This window comes from Gigantopelta aegis, chromosome 9 (genome assembly GCF_016097555.1).
Source record: "Gigantopelta aegis isolate Gae_Host chromosome 9, Gae_host_genome, whole genome shotgun sequence".
In the NCBI taxonomy this organism is placed as follows: Eukaryota; Metazoa; Mollusca; class Gastropoda; order Neomphalida; family Peltospiridae; genus Gigantopelta; species Gigantopelta aegis.
Window position 1 is genome coordinate 11191016 of NC_054707.1, and position 25139 is coordinate 11216154.

Consider the following 25139-nt stretch of genomic DNA (forward strand, 5'->3'; position numbering starts at 1 on the left):
ACGTGTGATACTTGCATACCATATCGATATATAGGACTTCTCCCTATGCTTGTAAAGGTGTGTCAAAGTACTGATGGTATCGCTAACGATCTCGACCGATGTTCTCAGGTACAAAATACAAAATAGTATCCAAACACTATTGTACTTGTACAAAACTTTGAGCCGCGTCAACCTGATTAAAATTAGCTCTACTGGGTCTACCAGTAGATCTAACAGCATTACGTGGACTCCCATGTCCAGGTGACATTTCATCTATAAATAACAATTTAAATATCGACCAATTACACTTCGCCTTTTATAGCGTTATTCGGGAGTATACAAATTCTAAAAATAACGGGCGAGACTATTTATGCAATAGACAAACTTGTTGGTCTATTTCAACATTAAAAAAACAGAGGGAAAAGTGCAGTAATAAACTCTGGATTGTATACTAGTATAAACAGATTTTATGGCTATACAATCACGGGTTTTTTTCATCTTGAAACTAATTTTATATAAAATATTATATTGCAATTAGTTTCCAGCATACTTCGTAATTCACCCGAATCATTTCGTATACCCTCGGCATAATCCCGAATGTTTTCAAATTATTTTCAAATCACTGGCATGATTTTGCAAGTAAGGTTTTGATTGGTCGAATGAAAGGTCAACTGGACTTGAGCTCCAACGGGCTGCTGTTAGATCCACATGTAATAGTGGAGATAATTGTAATTAGATTGGATCCGCATTTACTCGGTTTCTGACGTTATGCCAAGTTGTAGGTTTTCGCGTGTGACGGCTCTCTGTCTGTCTGTCTGTCTGTCTGTCTGTCTGTCTCTCTCTCTCTCTCTCTCTCTCTCTCTCTCTCTCTCTCTCTCTCTCTCTCTCTCTCTCTCTCTCTTGTCATTTTTCTTCGTTGATAAAACTGGCATGCTGAAGGTTTTCTGATGTATTACGAGCAAATTAAATATTATATTGTTCGTGAATTTTAGCTATTACATTGTCTTTGAAAGGCATTTCAAACAATATCATGAAAATTATAGGTAACTTTTCACTCATTCTTTCTTATTTCTGTTTATTGTTTAAATAGAACTATATTCCTATGTGTAATAATTGGTGGTTCTTCGGTCCGCGTAGTAGCTGACATAGTCGTGTAAATTTAGAAATCCCCGTCATTAGCTAGCAGTGTTACAATTTTTGATTTATTATTTGGAATTTTTTTTCCAATTTAGGGTATGTAATAAATACAAAAGTACATATATGTGGTTTTCTGATTTCTGTATTCCACTCGTGTATTTGCTGCCGGAAACCCCTCTGCCTGCGGCATCGGGGTTTCCTGCAGGAAATACACTCGTGGAATACAGAAATTAGAAAACCACATATATGTAGTTTTGTCTATATATTTATCCTATAACTTACCCATGATATCCATGTCATAAACCCATATGATAATTTACTTTATTAACCCGGTTAATAATGGTATGCAAATCTGCAAGGTCTCTAGGTAATTTGTTGCTGTGGATGGGTCATTTGCTTACAAGCCAACAAGACCCGTGTACCTGAGCGTAACGTTTTCAAAGATTTGTTTAAAATGCGTGACGTCAAACTAATCTGTACTAATCGTGATGACGTCATAGTATCGATGGCGGCGACTTTAGTATTGTGATTTACTAAAAAAGGTAATTGGAATGTTATTTTAGAAGTGTTATAGGATAAATAGAATTCGCTACTCGTGTTTTTTAATATGTAAAATATCAACCTCGTCTAGTTAATTGGTATTTGTCGAGGCTCTGCCGAGACAAATACCAATTAACAGACTCGGTTGATATTTTCCATATTAAAAAATACTCGTGACGAATCCTCTGTCTCTCTCTCTCTATATATATATGTATATGTATATGTATATGTATATGTATATATGTATGTATATGTATTTAGAGAATAACTAATGAGCTACAAGGAATTATGAATTATCCGTCCCGAGTGAAAGAATGTTGAAAACCCGAGCCCTTGGCGAGGGTTTTACAACATTCATTTACGAGGGACAGATAATTCGTAACTCCACGTAGCGAGTTGGTTATTCTCTTTATTACCCATTGTCAATTTTAACTGATTTTTAATGTAAACATTCCTCTGCAGTCTACAACAAAGCCATCAGCCATTTATAATCTTACTCGCATTACATGACGTAATATAAGTGACGTCATAACATAACGACGTTCTTTTTACAGCCAAATGTTTACAGGACAAAATAATACAACTGTATTTGCATTTAATAATAATTATTTTTATAGATTACTAAAATATATATATATGCTTATGAAAATATACCATTTCATGTTTACGAAACAAATGAGTCCATTTGTTTTTGTAAATCTTTGTAGATCGTATATAACGTATGTGTAATCTGACTCATGAATGGAAACATTATATGAATGAAAGTGAAGTTCCGGCCATCGTGATTTTTAAGCCAGCCAATCAATGGCTGTAGAAGCAATCTCCACACTGTGGAGGGATCGAAAAAATATTACCCCATATATTTGAGCTCATATGGGTAATAAATGTGTGTGCGTGTGTGTGTGTGTGTGTGTGTGTGTGTGTGTTTTCAAACGTGCGAAATTATTGGAACGTAAACTCCGATTTGAGTTACTAGTAATTCAAACATTGGGATAACACCAAACACCTTGTTTATACAGATCCTGATATTCTAAACAAGAAAATATCTTTAACATGTAATTATAGTCATGAAAAAGGCTCTGTTAGTCGTAAACTTGTGACAGTGTAACAAACTTAGGATAGGCCCTTTAATTGCACCAAACAAGTGTCATCACCTAAGTCTAGTATAGAGTATGGCTAAAGCGGCTCGAAAACGTTCTTCTTTCTTCATGATGGTTGGCTATCAATGCATTTTTATGTGACTTAGATTGGAAAATAGAACCCAATTTATTTCATTTTCATTAACTGATTTTCGTGCTTATGTCCAGTTAAGGTTCAAATACGCTGTCCTGGGCACGCACCTCAGCTATCCGGCTGTCTGTCCAGGACAGACTGTGGGTTAGTTGTTAGTGAGAGAGAAGAGAGTGTAGTGGCCTTACACCTACCCATTGAGCCCTTAAGAACTCGCTCTGGTTTGTAGCCGGTACCGGGCTGCGAACCCTATACCTACCAGCCTGTAGTCCGATGGCTTAACCACTGCGTCACCGAGGCCGGTACATTTGTTACACACCCATATCACCCAGTGTTATTACATGCGTTAGATTTAAAGACATCTGCTTCATTGACCTCTCCATGGTGATAGCCACATAGGCCAATGGAATTAACACTAACCGTACTAGCCGGGTTTTTTTTAAGGTTACGTAAGGAATAAATTTGTTATACTTGTGTCGGTTAAATACCATTTATCTTAGAACGAGTTGTTCAAAAACGTATCAAACTGGCTTTCAGTATTAAATACCTTTTAATACAATTCGTTGTAAGATAAATGTTATCTAACGCCCACTTATGTAGGGTTCTCTATATAAACAACTTATAGGATAAGTGGAATCTAAAAAAAAGAAGTTTGTTTTGTTTAACGACATTACTAGAGCGACGGAAGCACACCAAGCGAGCACTCAACCGACTGAGCTAAATCTCGCCACCTTGGAAAGAAAGAGAAACTCAATTATGTATTATCTAGCTACTCGGAGGCGGATCCAGTGTATGTGTATGGGAGGGGGGGGGGGGGGGAGGTGGTAGTGGCAAAAAAATAATATTTTTTTTTTAGTGAAATCAGGGTGTGTGGGGTAGGGGTGTGTGGGGTAGGGGTGGGTGGGGTGGGTATTTGGGTGGGTTGGGGTGTCAAATAAAGATGCTCAAAGTCGCGTTTACCCCTATGACCCCCCCCCCCCCCCTGGATCCGCCAATACAACTCATTGTAAGATAAATGGTATCTAGCAGTCGGTCACTCATGTCGGATCTAGGGGGCCCCCCTAAAGTTTGTGATATATATAATTTTATCATATATTAATTTTTGATTTTTTTTACGATCACCCTCCAAAACTCCCCCAAAGTTCCCTTGGCATTCCACCTCATGTCACTGCCCTCCCCCCAAAATGGATTTTCTGGATTCGCCACTATATAAACAACACATTGTAAAAATAAATGATATCTAACGACCACTCATATAGTATTCTCTGTGCCATGTAAAAGAAGCGAAAATTCTATTATTTATCATCAAATCTACTCGAGATTTCTGCTTTAAATGCTACGTGATACAGTGGACTGGATTAGAGATCAAACGATGACCGTTATAAGAGACACCCAAACAGGTGAGTGTTTGGCCTATATTTAAAATAGCTCTCTCGTTTGATTGGTCTTCTGCGAAAGGTCAAGTCTGTAGGTAATTCCCCTAAAACGTACGCGTATTCTTTTTAAGATCTTTTGTCAATCTGCCAATACAATCAGACATACCTAGATCCGCGTGGGGTTTGTTACCACTATTATTTGACAGTCGTGCAGAGACACATAACTCAACCCTGAGTAAATAATACCCAGCCCTCTTAAAAGAACTGGGGTGGAATTTCCGTTTGTCTAACAACTCCCGAACATGTAGTTTAATATGCGGCTATTTGTTATGCAACATCTGGCATTTGTAAAACTCGATCTGGTGATGTTGAAAAGAAACCCGCAGCAGCTGCATTGATGTGTTTACTTATAGTTACTCCTTCATTTTAACAGCATTGCTGTACGACTGGTATATTAAAACATGTTGTAGTATGTGTTGCTCTGTTTGTGAGAAAGTGCATGTAAAGATCCTGTACTGGTGTTCAGGGAGGAGTCATTGCTCTACGACTGGTATATTAAAACATGTTGTGGTATGTGTTGCTCTGTTTGTGAGAAATTGCATGTAAAGATCCTGTACTGGTGTTCAGGGAGGAGTCATTGCTCTACGACTGGTATATTAAAACATGTTGTGGTATGTGTTGCTCTGTTTGTGAGAAATTGCATGTAAAGATCCTGTACTGGTGTTCAGGGAGGAGTCATTGCTCTACGACTGGTATATTAAGAAAGAAAGAAATGTTTTATTTAACGACGCACTAAACACATTTTATTTACGGTTATATGGCCTCAGACATATGGTTAAGGACCACACAGATATTGAGAAAGGAAACCCGCTGTCGCCATTTCATGGACTACTCTTTTCGATAAGCAATTAGTATTGCTATGTACCTTGGTAACAGAGAGGATCAATTAGTATTGCTATATACCCTGGTAACAGTGAGGTTCAATTAATATTGCTATGTACCCTGGTAATAGAAAGGATCAATTAGCATTGCTATATATCCTGGTAACAGAGAGGATCAATTAGTATTGCTATGCATCCTGGTAACAAAGAGGATCAATTAGTATTACTATATACACTGGTAACAGAAAGGATCAATTAGTATTGCTATATATCCTGGTAACAAAAAGGATCAATTAGTATTGCTATATACCCTGGTAACAGAGAGGATCAACTAGTATTGCTGTTTTTTCTAGTAACAGAGAGGATCAATTAGTATTGCTATGTATCCTGGTAACAGAGAGGATCAATTAGTATTGCTATGTATCCTGCTAACAGATAGGATCAATTAGTATTGCTATGTACCCGGGTAACAGAAATGATCAATTAGTATTGCTATGTACCCTGGCAACAGAAAGGATCAATTAGTATTGCTATGTACTCTGGTAACAGAGAGGATCAACCAGTATTGCTATGTACCCTGGTAACAGAGAGGATCAATTAGTATTGCTATGTACCCTGGCAACAGAAAGGATCAATTAGTATTGCTATGTACTCTGGTAACAGAAAGGATCAACCAGTATTGCTATGTAACCTGGCAACAGAGAGGATCAATTAGTATTGCTATGTATCCTGGTAACAGAGAGGATCAACCAGTATTGCTATGTACCCGGGTAACAGAAATGATCAATTAGTATTGCTATGTACCCTGGTAACAGAAAGGATCAATTAGTATTGCTATGTACCCTGGTAACAGAGAGGATCAATTAGTATTGCTATGTACCCTGGTAACAGAGAGGATCAACCAGTATTGCTATGTACCCTGGTAACAGAGAGGATCAGTTAGTATTGCTATGCACCCTGGTAACCGATAGGATCAATTAGTATTGCTATGTATCCTGGTAACAGAAATGATCAATGAGTATTGCTATGTATCCTGGTAACAGAAATGATCATTTAGTATTGCTATGTATCCTGGTAACAGAAATTATCATTTAGTATTGCTATGTATCCTGGTAACCGAGAGGATCAATTAGTATTGCTGGGGTTTTTCCTAGTAACAGACAGGACATATTCAATATTCATTGTTGTTTATCCTACATCTGGAACTCCAAGCGCTTATAGACACAACAGGAGTTGAGTTAATATACATAAGTATGTTACTTATGCCATTTTATTTCCATTATGCCCTATGGACATCGACAACATACATATACACGATGTGTTACAATGAAACACAATTTATGCAGACGGTATAATAATAAAAGTTAAAGTTTGTTTTGTTTAACGACACCACCAGAGCACATTGATTTATTAATCATTGGCTATTAAATTCTAATAATTATGCACAAAATGATTTGTTAATAACATGAAATATCTTGTGATATACACATTTACACATCTAAGACAGCCGATTATTGCTGTTATAGTTATTAGTTTTAAAGTTACTGATATTATTAATATATTATTCATATATTCAAGCTTGTATACAAATTACAGTATTGTACAAACTGAAATTTATTTTTAATTATACGTACGATTCTTTAATAATCTTGTATTAGGTTTTGCCTGTGTTTTAACGTTTATCATCTACGTAATTCGAAAAAAAAAAAACCAAGTACATTCACATACAGTGAAATCTGTTCAAATAATGGAACATATCTTTATTGCCATCAGGTTATTAAAGTTAAAGTAAAGTAAAGTTTGTTTTATTTAACGACGCCACTAGAGCACATTGATTTTTTATCCTATCATCGGCTATTGGACGTCAAACATATGGTCATTCTGACACTGTTTTTTTTACAAGAAACCGGCTGTTGCCACTTTTACGACATGCAGCAAGGGATCTTTTATTTGCGCTTCCCACAGGCAGGATAGAACAAACCATGGCCTTTGTTGAACCAGTTATGGATCACTGGTCGGTGCAAGTGGTTTACACCTACCCATTGAGCCTTGCGGAACACTCACTCAGGGTTTGGAGTCGGTATCTGGATTAAAAATCCAATGCCTCGACTGGGATCCGAACCCAGTGCCTACAAGCCTGTAGACCGATGTCCTAACCACGACGCCACCGAGGCAGGTATTATTAAAGTTAAAAGCAAAGGTATCTCGCATTGGAAATAATTTGAGAACTATTTCCATATTAAACACACAGTTCCTTGCTTGAACTATTATTCCATAGACATCCGCGTGCGCGTTCAGACGTCACTTTGTTTACGGGTTCTGTCGAAAGGTGTTTGGTGCCTGTACAGGTGAGCGCTACAAAATGGCAGTTCTCCTACATACGGACATGGAACCATATTTCATGTTCAGTTAGCTGTCATCTGCAGAGAAAACACTTATCTGTGACTCGGTGACCTTCACGGCTCTATAATAACTTCTTTTGGAAGCAGTCTTGTGCTGAGATGCAGTATTGAATATGCTAATTACCAATTGATGACACACACATGTATTGACGCAAATTATTGAAAACTAATTATTAAAAACTAAGTGCCTTTAAACTGTAAATGGTAATATGAAAAGCGTAACTCGTGAAATACAGAATACTACACGATATGAGTTTGTTTTATTGTGTCTCTGTTAGCATGCTAGAAGATAATTTAACGGTTGATTAAAAAGAAAACAACACCAACTCCAACACCACCACCAACAGTAGCACACGAATACAAACATCGGCAGTAGTACCAGTAGAAACAGCACTAGTAGTAGTAGTAACAGTAGTATCAACGATAGCATTAGCGTTAGTAGCACCAGTAGCAGCAACAACAGTAGTAGGAGCAGCAGCGGGAGAATCAACAACAGCCACAACAGCATCAGCAGCATCAGCAGCATCAGCAGCAGTAGCATCAGACGTAGCATCAGCAGCAACATCAGAAGTAGCAGCAGTAGCATCATCAGCGACAGTAGAAGTGGGAAAAACGATAGTAGCAACAATACCGGTAGCAGCAAAGACATCAACAGCTGCAGCAGCAGCAACAACAACAAAAACATCGACAACAACAACAACAGTAGCAGCAACAGCAGCAGAAGCTAAAGCATCAACAACTACAGAAAGAAAATGTTCACAGCCCTCATGTTCTTTCATTCATCAGTTGAGTTTTTCTATAAAAAAGGTTTGTTTTGTTTAACGACACTACTAGAGCACATTGACTTATTCATCATCGGCTATGTCAAACATTTGGTAATTTTGATATATAGTCTTAGAGAGGAAACCCGCCAAATTTTTCCATTAGTAGCAAGGGATCTTTTATATATACCATCCCACAGACATGCTAGCACATACCACGGCCTTAGATACACCAGTCGTGGCTGGAATGAGAAATAGCCCAATGTGCCCACCGACGGGAATCGATCTCAAACCGACAGTCACATCAAGCGAGCACTGTATCACTGAGCTACATATAGTCTTAAAGAGGAAACCCGCTTCATTTTCCCATTAGTAGCAAGGGTTCTTTTATATGCACCATCCCACAGACATGATAGCACATACCACGGCCTTAGATATACCAGTCGTGGTGCACTGGCTGGAATGAGAGAAATAGCTCAAATGAGCCTACATACGGGGATCGATCCCAGACCGATTGCGCAGCATGCGAGCGCTTTACCACTGTGCTACGTCCCGCCCCTTTTCTATTGAAAACCAGCATCCTCGATGGCCATACTATCATCTTCCATTATCCGTTCTGCTAGAACGTGGTTTATATGCATGTGCTGTTCTGTGTATGACAACATGATATACACAACTGGCAACATGGTATAGAAAAATGCCAACAGTAGCCTTGGGTCTCAATTGCGGTTAAGTTACGGAATTGATAGCTTTTAGGTCATCAGTTCGTATCTCAGTTCTAGGTCGAATTCAATTTGCGTGCACAGCTAGGCGGTGACGCGTAAGGCCAGTGCATCGACCTGTCGCTATGTACTTGAACTCTGATTGAATATAAACGTGAACATAAACAGAAATGAAAGCCACAGTAAGCATGTGGCAGAAGCAGTTTTTCGCTCAAAATAACTTACTGGTATTTACTTAAGTTAATGGCTAATGCTTATATCTAATTATTATTCAGTGACACTGCTCTGGGCAGGGAACTCCGAGCTGACACACGTGCTGACAAATGTCTGTGAAGCAACTCAGCTAGTTAAGTTTCCTGCACAGTGTTGCGTGCTTGCGCCGTAGCTGGATATAAGCAAGTTACTGTATATTACCGGCCTCTGTGGTGTAGTGGTTAAGCTATAGGACTTGAGGCCGGTAGGTACCGAGTTTTCATCCCAGTACCGGTTTCTCACCTGGACCGAGTTTTATCAATTCAGTGAGCTGACCTCTCTCACACTAACAACTAACCCAAGATACTGAGGTGTGTGCCCAGAATAGCGTGCGTGAACCTCAATTGGATATAAGCACGAAAATAAGTATAAATAGTTTAAACCATATTTATTTCTGTTTATATTAACAGATGCGATTGGTCAACAGGAATAGCCTATATAAAGACCTTTCCCTACGTTATACAATTGAAATATGAGCTGGTGAACATGCACAAGATGTGCATTTAATGTAAAAAAATGTAAAACTATTGTATATTTAACCTGTCAAAAAATAAATATTTGTATATAGATTAGAACAGAGAAACAAGAAGAATAAAGGAGAAGGTGAACGGTTTTATCAGTCAAACATTTGCTTTCAACAATGAAATTGTGAATTGCTTTGCAGATGAGACTGTTTTCATGTAGTGTTAAGTTGGGATCGCCATATATTAATGTGTTAATATTTAAATTTAAATGGTTTAACCTGTATAAGTAGGACTGGCGCTCTCTATTATATAGGTTAAATAAGTATAAGTAAAAGTATAAATTCAATAAAATAAATTCCGTTTGATGAAATAGCAAATTGACGAAGACCAGAAATTGTGCAACCCCGAAATCTAGCATCCTTCATAACAAAACCGGCCTCGGTGGCGTCGTGGCAGGTCATCGGTCTACAGGCTGGTAGGTACTGGGTTCGGATCCCAGTCGAGGCATGGGATTTTTAATCCAGATACCGACTCCAAACCCTGAGTGAGTGCTCCGCAAGGCTCAATGGATAGGTGTAAACCACTTGCACCGACCAGTGATCCATAACTGGTTCAACAAAGGCCATGGTTTGTGCTATCCTGGCTGTGGGAAGCGCAAATAAAAGATCCCTTGCTGCTAATCGGAAGAGTAGCCCATGTAATGGCGACAGCGGGTTTCCTCTCAAAATCTGTGTGGTCCATAACCATATGTCTGACGCCATATAACCGTAAATTAAATGTGTTGAGTGCGTCGTTAAATAAAACACTTCTTTCTTTCTTTTCCTTCATAACAACTTGCATATTAAAGTGGCATACTCTAGTTTTTAAACACTACGGCATAATTTTCACCTAGACTCTAGTTTCAACCCGTAAGAATTTGGTTAACTTACAAACCTGTAACAAATTTGAATACAACAGAATGAAACAAGAGTCTGTGACGTTGAAATACCGTTAAAATAGACTAAAACGCGACTCCATAACAGTTACTTCTCAAACGCACGTGCGTTTTTAAAAATATGTAAAAATGCATTTTGTGGTAATAGAAACACCTGGATGGTGGGTAGGTGGATGGATGGATGGACATGTGAATGCACTGACGGATGGGTGAATAGATGGATGGATAGATGGATGGATGGATGGATGACTATATGGATATGAAGGGATCACTGGATGGACAGACGGAGCTGTCCTCGTTTAGTTATTCGATCCCTCGGATGTACATCTTTGTCCGGATTAATATATTGCAGTCACACCTGGATAATCAAGTATCTGTGTATATATATATATGTGTGTGTTTAGGACAGGTTGGACTGTATGTGCACGCTGTGTTTAACGGTTAACAAGATGACGTGATGTAAAACTTACAGCGCTGTAGAGGGAACATGCCAGGATAACCAAAAAACACTTCGGTTGTATAGAAATGGATAATCTAAACAATAAAATATAAGTAGTGTTTTATTTCAGTGATCACAAACGACTCTTATAGTGACAAATATGCTGTAGTGTTTAAAAACTAGGGTATGTCCCTTTAATTACATATTCTGTTAGATATAAGATCGTGGACTAACGTACACCAAAGGAAACGATTTCTCCTAAAGCGCCCTTCTAGAAAACAAACTCCCAAGCACCTTCTTGAGAGTGACCCCAGTGACTCCGGTTGACAAACACAATAAGGTTATAATATCGGAATGTCCATGAGGAAAATTATGAGAGGCTGACTTGAGAAAACCTTTTATCACTTTAAAATATGACTTCTCTGCGTTGACGTGTTTATACGCCGAGATAATATCCATACATAATCTATTTATGCCCCGGGACGTAAACTGCCAGTCACAAAAGAAGTAAAGGAAAATACCCGCTTATAACGGCTGACCTCGTTTAGTCCACTGATTTCTTGGAAAAGCAGACGATTTGTTCACTCAGCTCAGGAAGTGAGCTATTTATAAATATAGAAGGGAAATACCCACCACTTCCAAAGCGTGCTAATCTTTAGAAACGTCTTGAGGTAAAAAAACCCCACAAAAACCGTACACAACGGGGGATTCACCCTGAAAACCAGTCTTAAAATAGTGGAATAAGGAAAATTGCTAAAAAAAAATTCTTTAGATTATTCACTGGGAGCAAACCTGAGTTAAGGTTTAGTCAACGACTCTGTTCAGATATGTGACACATCGGACTCACATTTTGCCGTCTGCTTCTGTCGTCTGCTATATTTTTTTAAAACTCACCGCTGAATACTTACCACGTGTTTAAGATGTCAACAAGCGACATTGATGAGCTCCACATCGCCGAGGCGACCATTGGAAAAATTATCCTTCAGTTTGAAAAAGGTAAGACATAGTTTAATTTTCAGTTGATGTGATGTCGAGTGTTAATGTCAGGCTTCCTCTGTTGATCTCAAGCGTTATTAGGCTCCCTCTTATGTTGATGTCAAGCGTTAATATTAGTCTCCCTCTGGTGCTGATATCAAATGTTAATGTTAGGCTCCCATCTGGTAGAGATATCGTTGACATTCTCACTGATAAAGTGTTATCTATCATAGGGGTCGGAAGATAACTGGGGGCAGCTATACATTAATTTGAGTTTGAAGTGGAAAGTAAATGCATTATCTTCAGAGTTTAGGAAGGCCTGGGTTCCCTGACCCCACCCGACGTCTGTTGTCTGTTCTGATGTTCCAGGTACTACTTACAAATTAGAAAGTAAAGAAAAACGCAAAGCGTTTAAGGAAAGCTCAGTTTGTTTTGTTTGTGTAGTGTTCGTACCCCTTCTGCATTATTCTTCCTCCCCCAACTCCTCCGCCTCCTCATCTTCATCATCATCAACAGCATCATCATCATCATCGTCATCATCATCACCACCACCACCACCACCACCACCACCATCATCATCATCATCATCATCACCACCACCATCATCATCACCACCATCATCATCATTATCATCATCATCATCTTTATAATCATAATCATCTTCTTTTTTATTCATTCGTTGGTAGGCTTGTAATATCAGCAATCAAACTGTCCACATGTCTACGGGTTCCCAAACCGATGGTGGTGGTGGTGGTGATGGTAGTTATGCACAATGCACTTTGCAGTTTTCTCTTCCTCATTACGGTGGACCCATTCTCTGCCCCATCACTGGTGTATCAAAGGCTGTCACGGGTATATGTTGTCCCATCTGCTGGGGAAAGTGCATATTATAGATTCCTTGCTGCTGATGGGAAAATGTAGCGGGTTTCCTCTGAAGACTACAGGTCAGAATTATTAAATGTTTGACATCCAATTACCGATGATTAATCAACCAATAGATGTACTGTAACTGTAGTAGAAAGAAAGAAAGACATGTTTTATTTAACGACGCACTCAACACACTGTATTTACGATTATATGGCGTCAGACATATGGTTAAAGACCACGCATATATTGAGAGAGGAAACTCGCTGTCGCCACTTCATGGGCTACTCTTTTCGATCAACAGCACGATTTATTTTATATGCACCATTTCACAGACAGGGCAGTACACACCACGACCTTTGGTATACCAGTCGTGGTGCACTGGCTGGAACGAGAAATAGCCAAATGGGCCCACTGACGGGGATCGATCACAGACCGACCGCGCATCGAGCGAGCGCTTTACCACTGGGCTACGTCCCGCCCCTAACGGAGCACTCACTCAGGGTTTGGAGTCGGTATCTGGATTAAAAATCCCATGCCTCGACTGGGATCCGAACCCAGTACCTACCAGCCTGTAGACCGATGGCCTGCCACGACGCCACCGAGGCCGGTTTTTAGACCAAAGAGTGCAATACGTAGACAGGAGGGACGTCATAAGATCTGCTAGTGTGATGAAAATGAACTAGGACAACAAAAAAAAGGACCTGTCGAATTGAAGGGTTGGACCGGACCACCATGGACACCCCGCTTAGATCCGTCCTGCTAAACAGATCCAGTGTCTATGATCGGTTGGCTGTGTTTGGGACATACTAGATAATTTCCATTACATCCGTAATATCATTTCACTTACTGCAATAAAAAAGAGAGTATAATATGACTAATGCATGTCAACTGACACTAACTGTAGGTATTAGAAACCCCTGAAATGATGTCACTTGTAGACCACTCTGTAACGCAATGCATAAACTAACGACCTTCCGACCGGATAAAGATGTACATCCGTGAGATAGAGTGTAAGACTAAGAACACGATCCACAAACACAATGGGAAAGGGGGAGGAGGAAACCAGACACTGATTTGGACGATGATACTAGTTTGGGTAGTGATGCGCCGACCGGAACAGTCCATTTAGATCCGGAGGGCTAAAGATTCCCGGGAAAAAAAACAAAAAAACAATCGTATGAACGTTGACGCCGTTTGTATATATATATATATATATATATATATATATATATACAGTGAAGTGATTGTGGATCCGCCCCTGGTTTCCTTACTGACAAAAACTGCCCATGACATGATAGTTGTGTGTTGCGGTGTACATCACGTAGAAATAGTGCTAGTGTCTATGAGACATTATACAATTTTACTGCATTCATCATCTAGATCTGCTGCATGATTTAAATGCATACCTTGGGTGAGTTATTTACTTTTTGTTTACCTAGATAACAACTATATATATATATATATATATATATATATATATATATATATATTTAAATTGTGCTATAACTTGATATAAATTTATTCGTTTCAATTTAAAACATCTGCCAGAATGAGATAAAACATTTTAAAAATGTTCTTCTTAGCAATATACCTGCAATTTTGTTAATATTTTAATTACATTATGCTATGTACGTGTACGTGTACACCCAGGCCACGGGACTGTATTACTGTATTAAATAACAACTGTAAATAAGTAATACACACACACCACACACACACACACACACACACACACACACACACACACACATATAGTGAAACCTCACAAAACCGGACTCTCTGTAAACCGGAATTCCCTCAAAACCGGACGTTTTGTGCCGCCCCCTTTTAAATATCTGTACAAAAGAGAACTTCTCTAAACCGGATACCTCTTAAAACTGGACGTTTTACTTGGTCCCAAGGGTGTCCGGTTTAGAGGAGTTTCACTGTATATATATATATTTCAATTACATTTATACGGTTAGTTATAATGGTGTTATACCACAGTATACTTAGGCGCAAATCCAGGACAAGGTGCTGAGGTGCGCAACCGCTTCCCCTCGAGTTACGAATGCCCCCATAATATTCATTGTTAAGCAGATGAAAGGAAATGTTTTATTTAACGACGCACTCAACACATTTTATTTACGGTTATATGGCGTCGGACATGTGGTTAAAGACCACACAGATATTGAGAGAGGAAACCCGCTGTCGCCACTTCATAGGCTACTCTTTTTGATTAGCAGTAAGGGATCTTTTATATACACCATCCTACAGACATGATAGCACATACCGCGACATTTGACATACCAGTCGTGGTGCGAGAAATAGCCCAATGGGTCCACTGACGGGGATCGATCCCAAACCGACCGCGCATCAAGCGAGAACTTTTTCACTGAGCTACGTCTCGCCCCCTGTTAAACAGATGAACACAATCAATTTATTCATTAGAAGTTGGGAGCATGTTTTATGTCCTCGTCGCCTTCTAGGGAATATTGCTATATATGTAATGCATGTTAATGCATTTTTAAATACTGTAAGAAGTGCTTTAAAAATATAAAAATCGAACTTCCCTCTTATTAAATACTGTAGACGTGGATCTAGAGGAGGGTGCTGGGATGCGCAAACGTTCCGCCACGTCCCAAAATAACAATTGTTTAACAGACGAATACAATTAATGTACTTTTGTATGCTGTAAGTGCCTTTTAAAACAAAACGAGCCCCCACCTCTTATTGAATACTGTAGATGTACGTTTTTACCTTTTGAAAACGCTGACCCCCCGCCAAAGAAAAATCTTGCATACATCACATGCTCACAGCTTCTTGTTACTGATACTCAATAGCCGATGTGTTTTTCGTGCTGGGGTGTCATTTAAAGGAACAGTCCTGAGTTTGCTGTCATTGTGCCATTGTTTTAGATGTTGCCGACTAACAAAGACCTTTTAACGACTAATGATTACTCATTTAATATATTTTTCTGCTTGACATATTATATTATATTAGTGGGTATATAAATGGATAATAAATAATAAATATGTTTCTGATAGTTCTAGCCTTTGTTCCAACAGCATATGAGGAATTATTGTACAATGGGTATTTACAGTGAGCCTGTTTCTGCTGTTTTTTTGTATTTGTATTTTTGTGAGTACAAATTCCTTATAAAACGCAGTGTCAATAAAGAACTGAACATATACTCGGGTTGGGGGGGGGGGGGGGGGGGGGGGCTAGAATATTGCTCTGAGAGACCAACAACAGGGTGCTCATTAGTTTCGTCTGCAGTACTCTCACGCAGATACTAGTATTATTGAACAATCTTCACAGTATACCACAAGGTATGCAATCAGAATAAGAGTCCAGTAATCTAACAACTGAGCTAATAATAAAATTCCCATCGTTAGAGGGAACTAATTCTGAATGCCCCTACCCCGAACTTTCGGCCCTGGTTCATCGAATACTTATTAAATACTACGAGCATTCGGATCCTAGTGGTCGTTTTGGGTAATTGGTTTATTTACTAATAGTATTAGGCGCTATGCTGTCCTGTATATTATATTACAAACCAACGTGCTTGTCTGCTGTTGCTGAACAGACCAGAAACACTCCACAACTGTGTGTACACATACCCCATATGTCAGTCATTGAACTTCACTGGAAACCAAAAAAACTAAAACAGGCATCAATTGTTGTTTAATTGTTTGACACGTATTACTGATTAATATTACGCTGAGAGGAGGAATATATGTGGAGCGGATGGGGAATGAAGGTGCAGGCACGCATCAGATGTTTTTTTAGCGTGTTTATGTGTGTGTGTGGGGGTGGGGGGTGGGGTGGGGTGGGTGGGGTGGGGGGGTGGGGGGGGGGGGGGGTGCGGTAACATGCAACTACTTAAATGAAAGTTGTATAAATAGCGGTGGGAATTATTTCCGGGAATTATTTCCGGTGATAGCTAAGAGTGAGCTAAATCTTAGAGGGTCTGATAAAGCTGAAGTGTTTTATTTTTGCAGGAGAGTACCCGAGCAAGGACAGCTCCCTGGCATGTTCCCTCTACAGCGCTGTAAGTTTTACATCACGTCATCCTGTTAACCGTCAAACACAGCGTGCACATACAGTCCAACCTGTCCTAAACACACACATATATATACACAGATACTTGATTATTCACGTGTGACTGCATTATATTAATCCGGACAAAGATATACATCCGAGGGATCGAATAACTAAACGAGGACAGCTCCGTCTGTCCATCCAGTGATCCCTTCATATCCATTTAGTCATCCATCCATTCATCCATCACTCTATCCATCCCTCAATGCATTCACATGTCCATCCATCCACCCAATCCATCCACCCAATCCATCCACCCATCCGTCCATCCGTCCGTCCGCCCGCCCGTCCATCCATCCATCCATCCATCCATATTTCCATTGTTATATGTCCACCCATCCATTCACATGTCCATCCATGATCTATGTGATATATATATATATATATATATAGAGAGAGAGAGAGAGAGAGAGAGAGAGAGAGAGAGAGAGAGAGAGAGAGAGAGAGAGAGAGAGAGAGAGAGAGAGAGAGAGAGAGAGAGAGAGTGAGAGAGGGAGGGAGAGAGAGAGAGCATGCGAGTGAGCAAGAGAAACAAAGGGGGTATATGGATAGACAGATGGACATATTTTGAGATTAGACTAGACTAGATTCAACCAGAATGTATGTAGAAAGGTAGGTAGGTAGGTAGGTAGGTAGGCAGGCAGGCAGGCAGGTAGGTAGGTAGGTAGGTAGGCAGGCAGGTAGGTTGGTAGGTAGGCAGGCAGGCAGGTAGGCAGGCAGGCAGGTAGGTAGGCAGGTAGGTAGGCAGGCAGGCAGGTAGGTAGGTAGGCAGGCAGGCAGGCAGGCAGGCAGGCAGGCAGGCAGGCAGGCAGGTAGGTAGGTAGGTAGGTAGGCAGGCAAGCAGGCAGGCAGGTAGGTAGGTAGGTAGGTAGGTAGGTAGGCAGGCAGGTAGATTGATAATTGATAACAACAATGACAGAGGTAACGTCACCAATCATTCAGGTGGATATTGATAAAAAAACCCACCCCAAAAACAACATAGCCCGGCAGTTAATAACCACAGCATCACGCGACAAGAGATCAATTATTCATGGTCCACTTAGTAAACTGTACATTGGGGAAAAAACCCCATGCATATATGTGACTTTGAACTAGCTAACATTTCAAAGCGAAACAATAGGAATATGACTTTAAGCTATTTAACATTTAAAAGTAAAACAATGGAACTGCACTGAATTATGTTTATGTTTGCTGTGTAATACAGGTGAGAGGAGTAAATAGCACGAGATGTGATGCATTGTTAAACGACTCTCAATACAATAATATCAATAAACATTGTCAATACACAATGTCAATACCATTGTTCTTCCGAATAAATACATCTGCATGTACGGCACGCTTCTGTCATCAAATGTAGGAATTAAACTTTGGTCAGTATGGTTGAATAACAGTACATGAACAATCGTGGCTGTTTGGAACCGTGTCTCACAGACGAGAACGACCAAGCTTTACAGATTGACAGACAAAACAGGATACGGACAGACAGACAGACAGAGAGAGAGAGAGACAGAGAGAGAGAGAGAGAGAGAGAGAGAGAGAGAGAGAGAGAGAGAGAGACATTCAGTCATGTAATCACATGTACATACATACGCACAAACACATATACGTTCACACACACACACACACACACACACACACACACACGCACGCACGCACGCAAACACACACACTCGCACATACACACACACACAGACACACACACACACACACACGCACGCACGCACGCACACACACTACAATCCCAGTCGAAAACATATTATGTACCTTGTTCGAAGGAAATGATATTGGAGATGAATATAACTGCTTATTTAAATGTAATTATTTTATGAATACACGCAAAAGGCTTATAAAGCCATATTATTATAAAAAGCCTAGCACACTTACATTCAAAGAATTTTTTAATTGTAATAGCATAAGCACCTTCCGTAAAATGTCAAAATTCATCTCTGAAATTACAAGTAAATTTGATAAACCACAGACAAACATCTTCAATACCATTTGATACTTATAAAAATACTGACTTGTAAAAATCTCTCTGCTATATTTGAATGTCTTGTCACCATGTGTCTTCATTCAAAATGTGGATATAGGCATTTTGAATTATGTTTGTATATATTCTACGAAGAACTCCTGTTGCCATCTTGTCACTGTAATTAACTATTGTACAATAATTCCTCATATGCTGTTGTTGACGGCCTGGGTGTACCGAAATAAAGTTTCAAGTCTCAAAGTTACCACGTAGAAATGTAATGCTCTGTTGATCACATTCAGACAGAGCCCCGCTTCTAACTGTTTAGCTAGACAATATACAATAAATAAATAAATAAATAAATAAATGAAGTAATGAATAACTAAATAACTACCTAACTACCTAATAAATAATAATAATAATATAATTATAATAAAACCGGCGACAAGACAACATAATGATCTATGTTACATCACGACAGTTGGCGATATCAGTGAAAAGCATAAACAAACGAATGTACTGAAACTGTACGTAGTGAAACGGTTGCTTTAAAGGGACATTCCCGTGTTTGCTGCAATTTTTAAGAAGTTATCGACTAACAGAGACTTTATAACGATTGTAATTACATGTCAGATATATTTTTCTACATAAAATATTAGTGTCTGTATTTTAAATGTGTTTCTGATCGTTCTGATATTTGTACGAGGTTAAATTTCATTTTATTTCCTAAAATATATTTTTTCGTACGTACGAAATTATTTGAAGACAAAATCCAGTTTGGGCTTCTTACAAATATTAAGACGGCCAGAAACACATTGAATATACAGACACTGATATTCTAAACAAGAAAATATATTTAATATGTAAGTGTAATCTAGAAATATTTTATTAGTCGGAAACATCTTACAATGTAGCAAAGTCAGGAGTGTCCCTTAAATGGTTTCAATGATTTTGTGTTGAGCTCTGTCTCTTTATGGACAGGCAGACAGACAGACAGTGTATGTTAAAATACCTAGTATGGAACATTTTACTGACGTGTTCTGTGACTGAACTAATTTATGCAGTATACCTGTGTACAAAAGTGCGTACGTGCACGATAAATTTGACCATTACGTAAATTGACTACAAACAGTTTAAGAGATTGTTTACTAAGCCATAAATGATTTTGAGTGGCCGCCAGGACACTTGGACAATGATACCCATTGCAACAGGGAACACTTCCTTTTTCACCGTCAAGTATTCGCCGACCAATGAACGACCGTTAACTTTTAGCCGACGTGTGGATGAATGCGGTGATCACTAAAAGAAGCCAGTCAACCGAAGAAAAAAAAAAAACTAAAAAAAAAAATAAGTAAAAAATAAGTAGAAAAACTTTAAAACATATTAACGAACGCTACATTGCACCGACGTGCACTCTTGCTGGCAAAATATTTTATTTCATATGCTGTGTGCAAGGTGATTGATGCATATTAGTGGATATATAAATCAAAGAAGAAACACGTATGTTGCACCGGCCACCGTGATGTGGGTTGGTTGACTTTAATGCTGGCAGTGGCGGGATTTAGCTCAGTCAGTTGAGTGCTCGCCTGAAACGCCTGCATCGCAGGATCGAACCACCTAGGTGGGTCCGTTCAACTGATTATTTTTTCTCTCGTTCAAACCAGTGCACCTTTTCTGTCCGTGGGAAAGTGCATATAAATGATCCTTTGCTGAATTAGAAAAAAAAAAGTAGCGGGTTTCCTCTGATGACTACGTGTCAGAATGACCAAACGTTTGACATCCAATAGCCGATGATTAATTAATCAATGTACTCCAGTGGTGTGGTTAAAGAAAATAAACTTTAACTTTTTAAGGCTGGCAGACATTAGGTTCACCCCCTGTACCAGCTTCTACCCTGAGCTAGTTTTGTTCACTCAATAAGGCCACTATACTAACTTCTCTGATATCTGACTAACCAATAACTTTTAATTATCGGTCCTGGATTAAAAGTACTGATAGCTGATGTGTGTGCCAAGAACAGCGTGTTTGAACCTTAATTGCATATAAACATGAAACTAATGAATTAGTATTCGATATGATTCAAATTCAGTGCAAGTTAAAGTTTGCTTTGTTCAATGACACCTCTAGAACGCTTTTATTAATTAATAATCAGATATTGGATGTCAAACATTTGGTCATTGACGAAACCCGCTGCATTTTTACCATTAGTAGCAAGGGATCTTTTATATGCATTTTCTCACAGACAGGACCACATATACCACGGCTTTTGATAGTAGTAGGGCACGTGGGACGTGGGAACCCCAACAAGAGAATGTGTTCACCGATGGGATTCGATCCTCCGACCCATGCACCTCAGGCGAGCGCTCCACGGTCATATATATATGCATGTTCGCAGGCGCATGTGCTGGAAATTATGCAGTTTGGGGTGTGGCAGTTGGTGTGTGTGTGTGTGTGTGTGTATGTGTGTATGTGTGTGTGTGTGTGTCTGTCTCTCTCTCTGTGTGTGTGTGTGTGTGTGTGTGTGTGTGTGTGTGTGTGTGAGGTTTTGGTTCTGGATTGTGGCCAGCGAGGTTTCTAGAGGCGTTCCGATCATGCTTCCACAGAAAATATATTAAAACAGAAAAACAATTGCTTTGATCAAGCAGCGGGTGAATTCATTTATTTTTGGATATTATAGGTACCCCTTTTATAAAATCTCGCACTCTTCCCCTAAAAACTGTAGATACCCGTTTTAATCGTGCACCCGTCCTCAAAAAATTCTGCATTCTTCCCTGACACACATATTAAATAGCCACCAGGTATATCTGTATATAGTTACTCAATGCGTTTTTACCTGGTTGTATGTAGTGTTATGTTGAACTTCCTGCTTCAGATAATGCCGTACCCGGAAGATACGTGTTTTGCCGACATCGGGTCGCTTATCGATAGTCAGTCGAGCAGCACTCTCCCGGTGGATATGAACGTCGCTACTTCAGGGACCAGATTACGAAATCTGAGGGAGGTGGACTTCTTGAACGAGTGTGGCACAAACCCAGAGGAAAACATCGCCTTGCAAGAAGGTAAGTCACAATTAAAACAGACTTGCAGGTAGTAAAAAAAACAAGAGAAAAAAAGCAAACAACAACAACTCCAGAACAAAAGAAAATACCTGCTCACCAGGTATATATGCCAACGGCAAGTAAAGAGAGTACGCTACCGTTATGTTTACAGAACTGCAAACTATGTTCTGGTACAGGTCTCAATCTGTGCCCAGGGTAGATGTAAAGGTATCTTACTTAACTTTAAGTGCATGGAGGTCTGTAACTAAGAGTTCCTTTACTATCAGGTATGCGGATACGCCCATGTTTGTTTTTTCTGGTGCAAGTTTAAATTCAAGCCCAGGGTAGTCGTACCTATACCTTAGGTCTACAGAGACATGTAAAATACATTTCTGACACAAATATGAAGGTGTGTCCTGGATCAGCTAACCGTACTTTAAGAGTATAAAGGCACGCTATTGGAGTACCCTGCGTTCTGCTCATATTCTTGAACACAATTAGAACAGGACATGCACAAGTTACTCAACAAGACACGCATATATCGATACACAGTCAGAACACTGCAGCTGCAAAAACGTCTGCCAAACGTTCGCTTCTTATAAAATTATTTATGTTTTACCTTCTCAAGTACCAAAAACATTTCCTCTTTGGAAATGCTCACTTACGTTTTAAGACATGATATAAAACTGGAAATGTCCACCGTTCCAACAAATAATACAAAACTAGTTTATCAAAGGTCATGGTAAATGCTGTTGCGTCCGTTTGAAGATACATGCCATACTCATTGTTTGCTAATCAATAACAAGATAGTGTAACTGTGGCAGGTTTTTTTTTTATCTCATTTCATAAACCTAGTTTCGCAAATACCATGCAAGACATCAGATAGCTGCAGACTCCACTGTTTTCTGGATTGTCATTAAACAACAACAACAACAAAAATATTTGTTCATAATTTAATAATATATGAGCCGTCACATGGGAAAACCTACAACTTAGCAAAAAAAACCTTTGTCTTATTTTTTGGTAAATAACAGGTAATAACCTTACAAAACTAAATCTCAGGTATTTGGGCTCTATCTTAATTATATATACATGTATATATATATATTTGAAGAAAATGATTTAGTTTTCAGTATTTAGGTTATAAATAGAAATAGGAGTAGAAATAGTGGTGTTGATTGTAGTCCACAAAACAGATAGGCCAAACCGAGTGGTAGACCTATGCAACCCGATACGATCTTAATTTGATGTTTGGTCTAACTTATGAATATTGTATATACCTTCTGGAAAAGTTGCTGAACTTTATGTTATGTATAATCATGTACGTTATAAAAACGTGTGATACTTGCATACCATATCGATATATAGGACTTCTCCCTATGCTTGTAAATATGTATCAAAGTACAGATGGTATCGCTAACGATCTCGACCAATGTTCTCAGGTACAAAATACAAAATAGTAAACAAACACTATAATTGTAGTTATGACACATAGTCCTAAGAGGGCACTCGCTACATTTTCCCATTAGCAGTAAGGGGTCTTTTATATGCACTTTCCTACAGACAGGACAGTACTTAAGAGATTCCAAAAATTAATATTTCGGATATACCAGACTTTTGAAAAGAGTTTTCTAATTGTTTTACAAATTTTCAAACGAATTTTAAATAAGGTTTGTATGACAACCAAGTGAGTGCGATTAAAACATTATTTAAAGTAATCGTTTTTCAACGATCATAAAACCTTCAAAGACCCTTTTGGTGATGTCACATCCTCTGATGAATGCCAGCAGACGATAATATTTTCCTGTTAACTAATGTCATCTATACTTTTTAAAAACCTTCCTGGTTCGTGCTATCAGCTTCAGTAATCTCTAGACCTGTTCACTCTAACAAGTACATCCTGTCACGCCTGTATTAAAATCGTAAAACTCAATTTTGTTGCTTCAGATCTGAGCGATTTCTGCATCACCTACCAAACCATGTCGCAGCTGGAATGGCACGACGTGGCCGTGCCCGACTTGAACGATATGGCGGAATCTGTCGATCTTCGCTCGGAATCCGACTCGGGATTCGCGTACGGGGAACACAGCCCGAGTTCGGCCGAGGATCTAACGGACGACGTGTCAGGTATGGCAGGAGATTAGTTACTTATTAAAACAAAATTTAAAATACAAAAAAAAACAAAAAAAATAAAATAAAAATAGTTTGGTTTGTTTAACGACATAACTAGAGCACATTGATTTATTAATCATCGGCTACTGGGTGTCAAACATTTTGTATTTTTTGTATAGTTTTAGAGAAGAAACCCGCTACGTTTTTCCATTAGTAACAAGGGATCTTTTATATGCTCCATCCCTCAGACAGGATATCGCATACCACGACCTTTGATATATCAGTCGTAGTGCACTGACTGGAACTAGAAATAGTCCAATGGGTCCAGCGATAGGGATCGATCCTAGATCGACCGCGCATCAAGGGAGCACTTTACCGCTGGGCTACGACCCGCTCCTTATACACAAAACCCCCCAGCAGAAATCAATACAAAAGCAACAACCAATTTTAACTCTATATATGCCATGTGTTAACTGATTCGCAGCACATACGTATCATGATGCTTGCTGAATTGGTATTACGATGATTGCTGTATGGATATAACGAATGCTGAATTGATATCATGTTGATTGATGCCATGCTATAATTATGATGGTTGCTGAATTGATAATATTATTACGATGATTGCTGTATGGATGTAACGACTGCTGAATTGATATCATGACTGCTGAACTGATAGCATGTTGATTGCTGCATTGCTAGAATTAATAATTATAATTGCTGGATTGATAGCATTACGACTATTGCACTAGTACTATGATTATCGTTCTGGCTACTGGGTAATCATTATGACGACTGAATTGATATCATTATTGTTGATGGATTAATATCATTATGATCATTGCAATAATATTATTATAATATGGATTGAACAGCTAAGGGATTGATAGCATTATAATTGTTGATTCGTTTAACTGGATTAATATCATTATAAATGATAAATTGATATAATTGTGGTTACTAAAGTGATACCATGAT

At 39.0% G+C, this 25139-nt stretch overlaps 1 protein-coding gene across 5 annotated transcripts in view; it reads left to right on the forward strand.

The window, feature by feature from the left end:
* The first annotated feature begins 1602 nt into the window (after nucleotides 1–1602).
* The window catches only part of LOC121380952 (ETS-related transcription factor Elf-3-like), a 28950-nt gene continuing 5413 nt past the window's right edge, over nucleotides 1603–25139 (forward strand). Inside the window, exons 1-4 of one of the 5 annotated variants that reach the window (XM_041510000.1) lie at nucleotides 1603–1658; nucleotides 16943–16992; nucleotides 21884–22070; nucleotides 23997–24176. In XM_041510000.1, the coding sequence (XP_041365934.1) occupies nucleotides 21887–22070; nucleotides 23997–24176 (364 nt within the window). In that variant the 5' untranslated portion in view covers nucleotides 1603–1658; nucleotides 16943–16992; nucleotides 21884–21886. Of the gene's footprint in view, nucleotides 1659–11786; nucleotides 12114–14252; nucleotides 14371–16942; nucleotides 16993–20614; nucleotides 20633–21532; nucleotides 21689–21883; nucleotides 22071–23996; nucleotides 24177–25139 lie in introns of those variants that run through there. The other 4 variants (XM_041509998.1, XM_041509999.1, XM_041510002.1 and 1 more) reach the window with 4 other exon arrangements.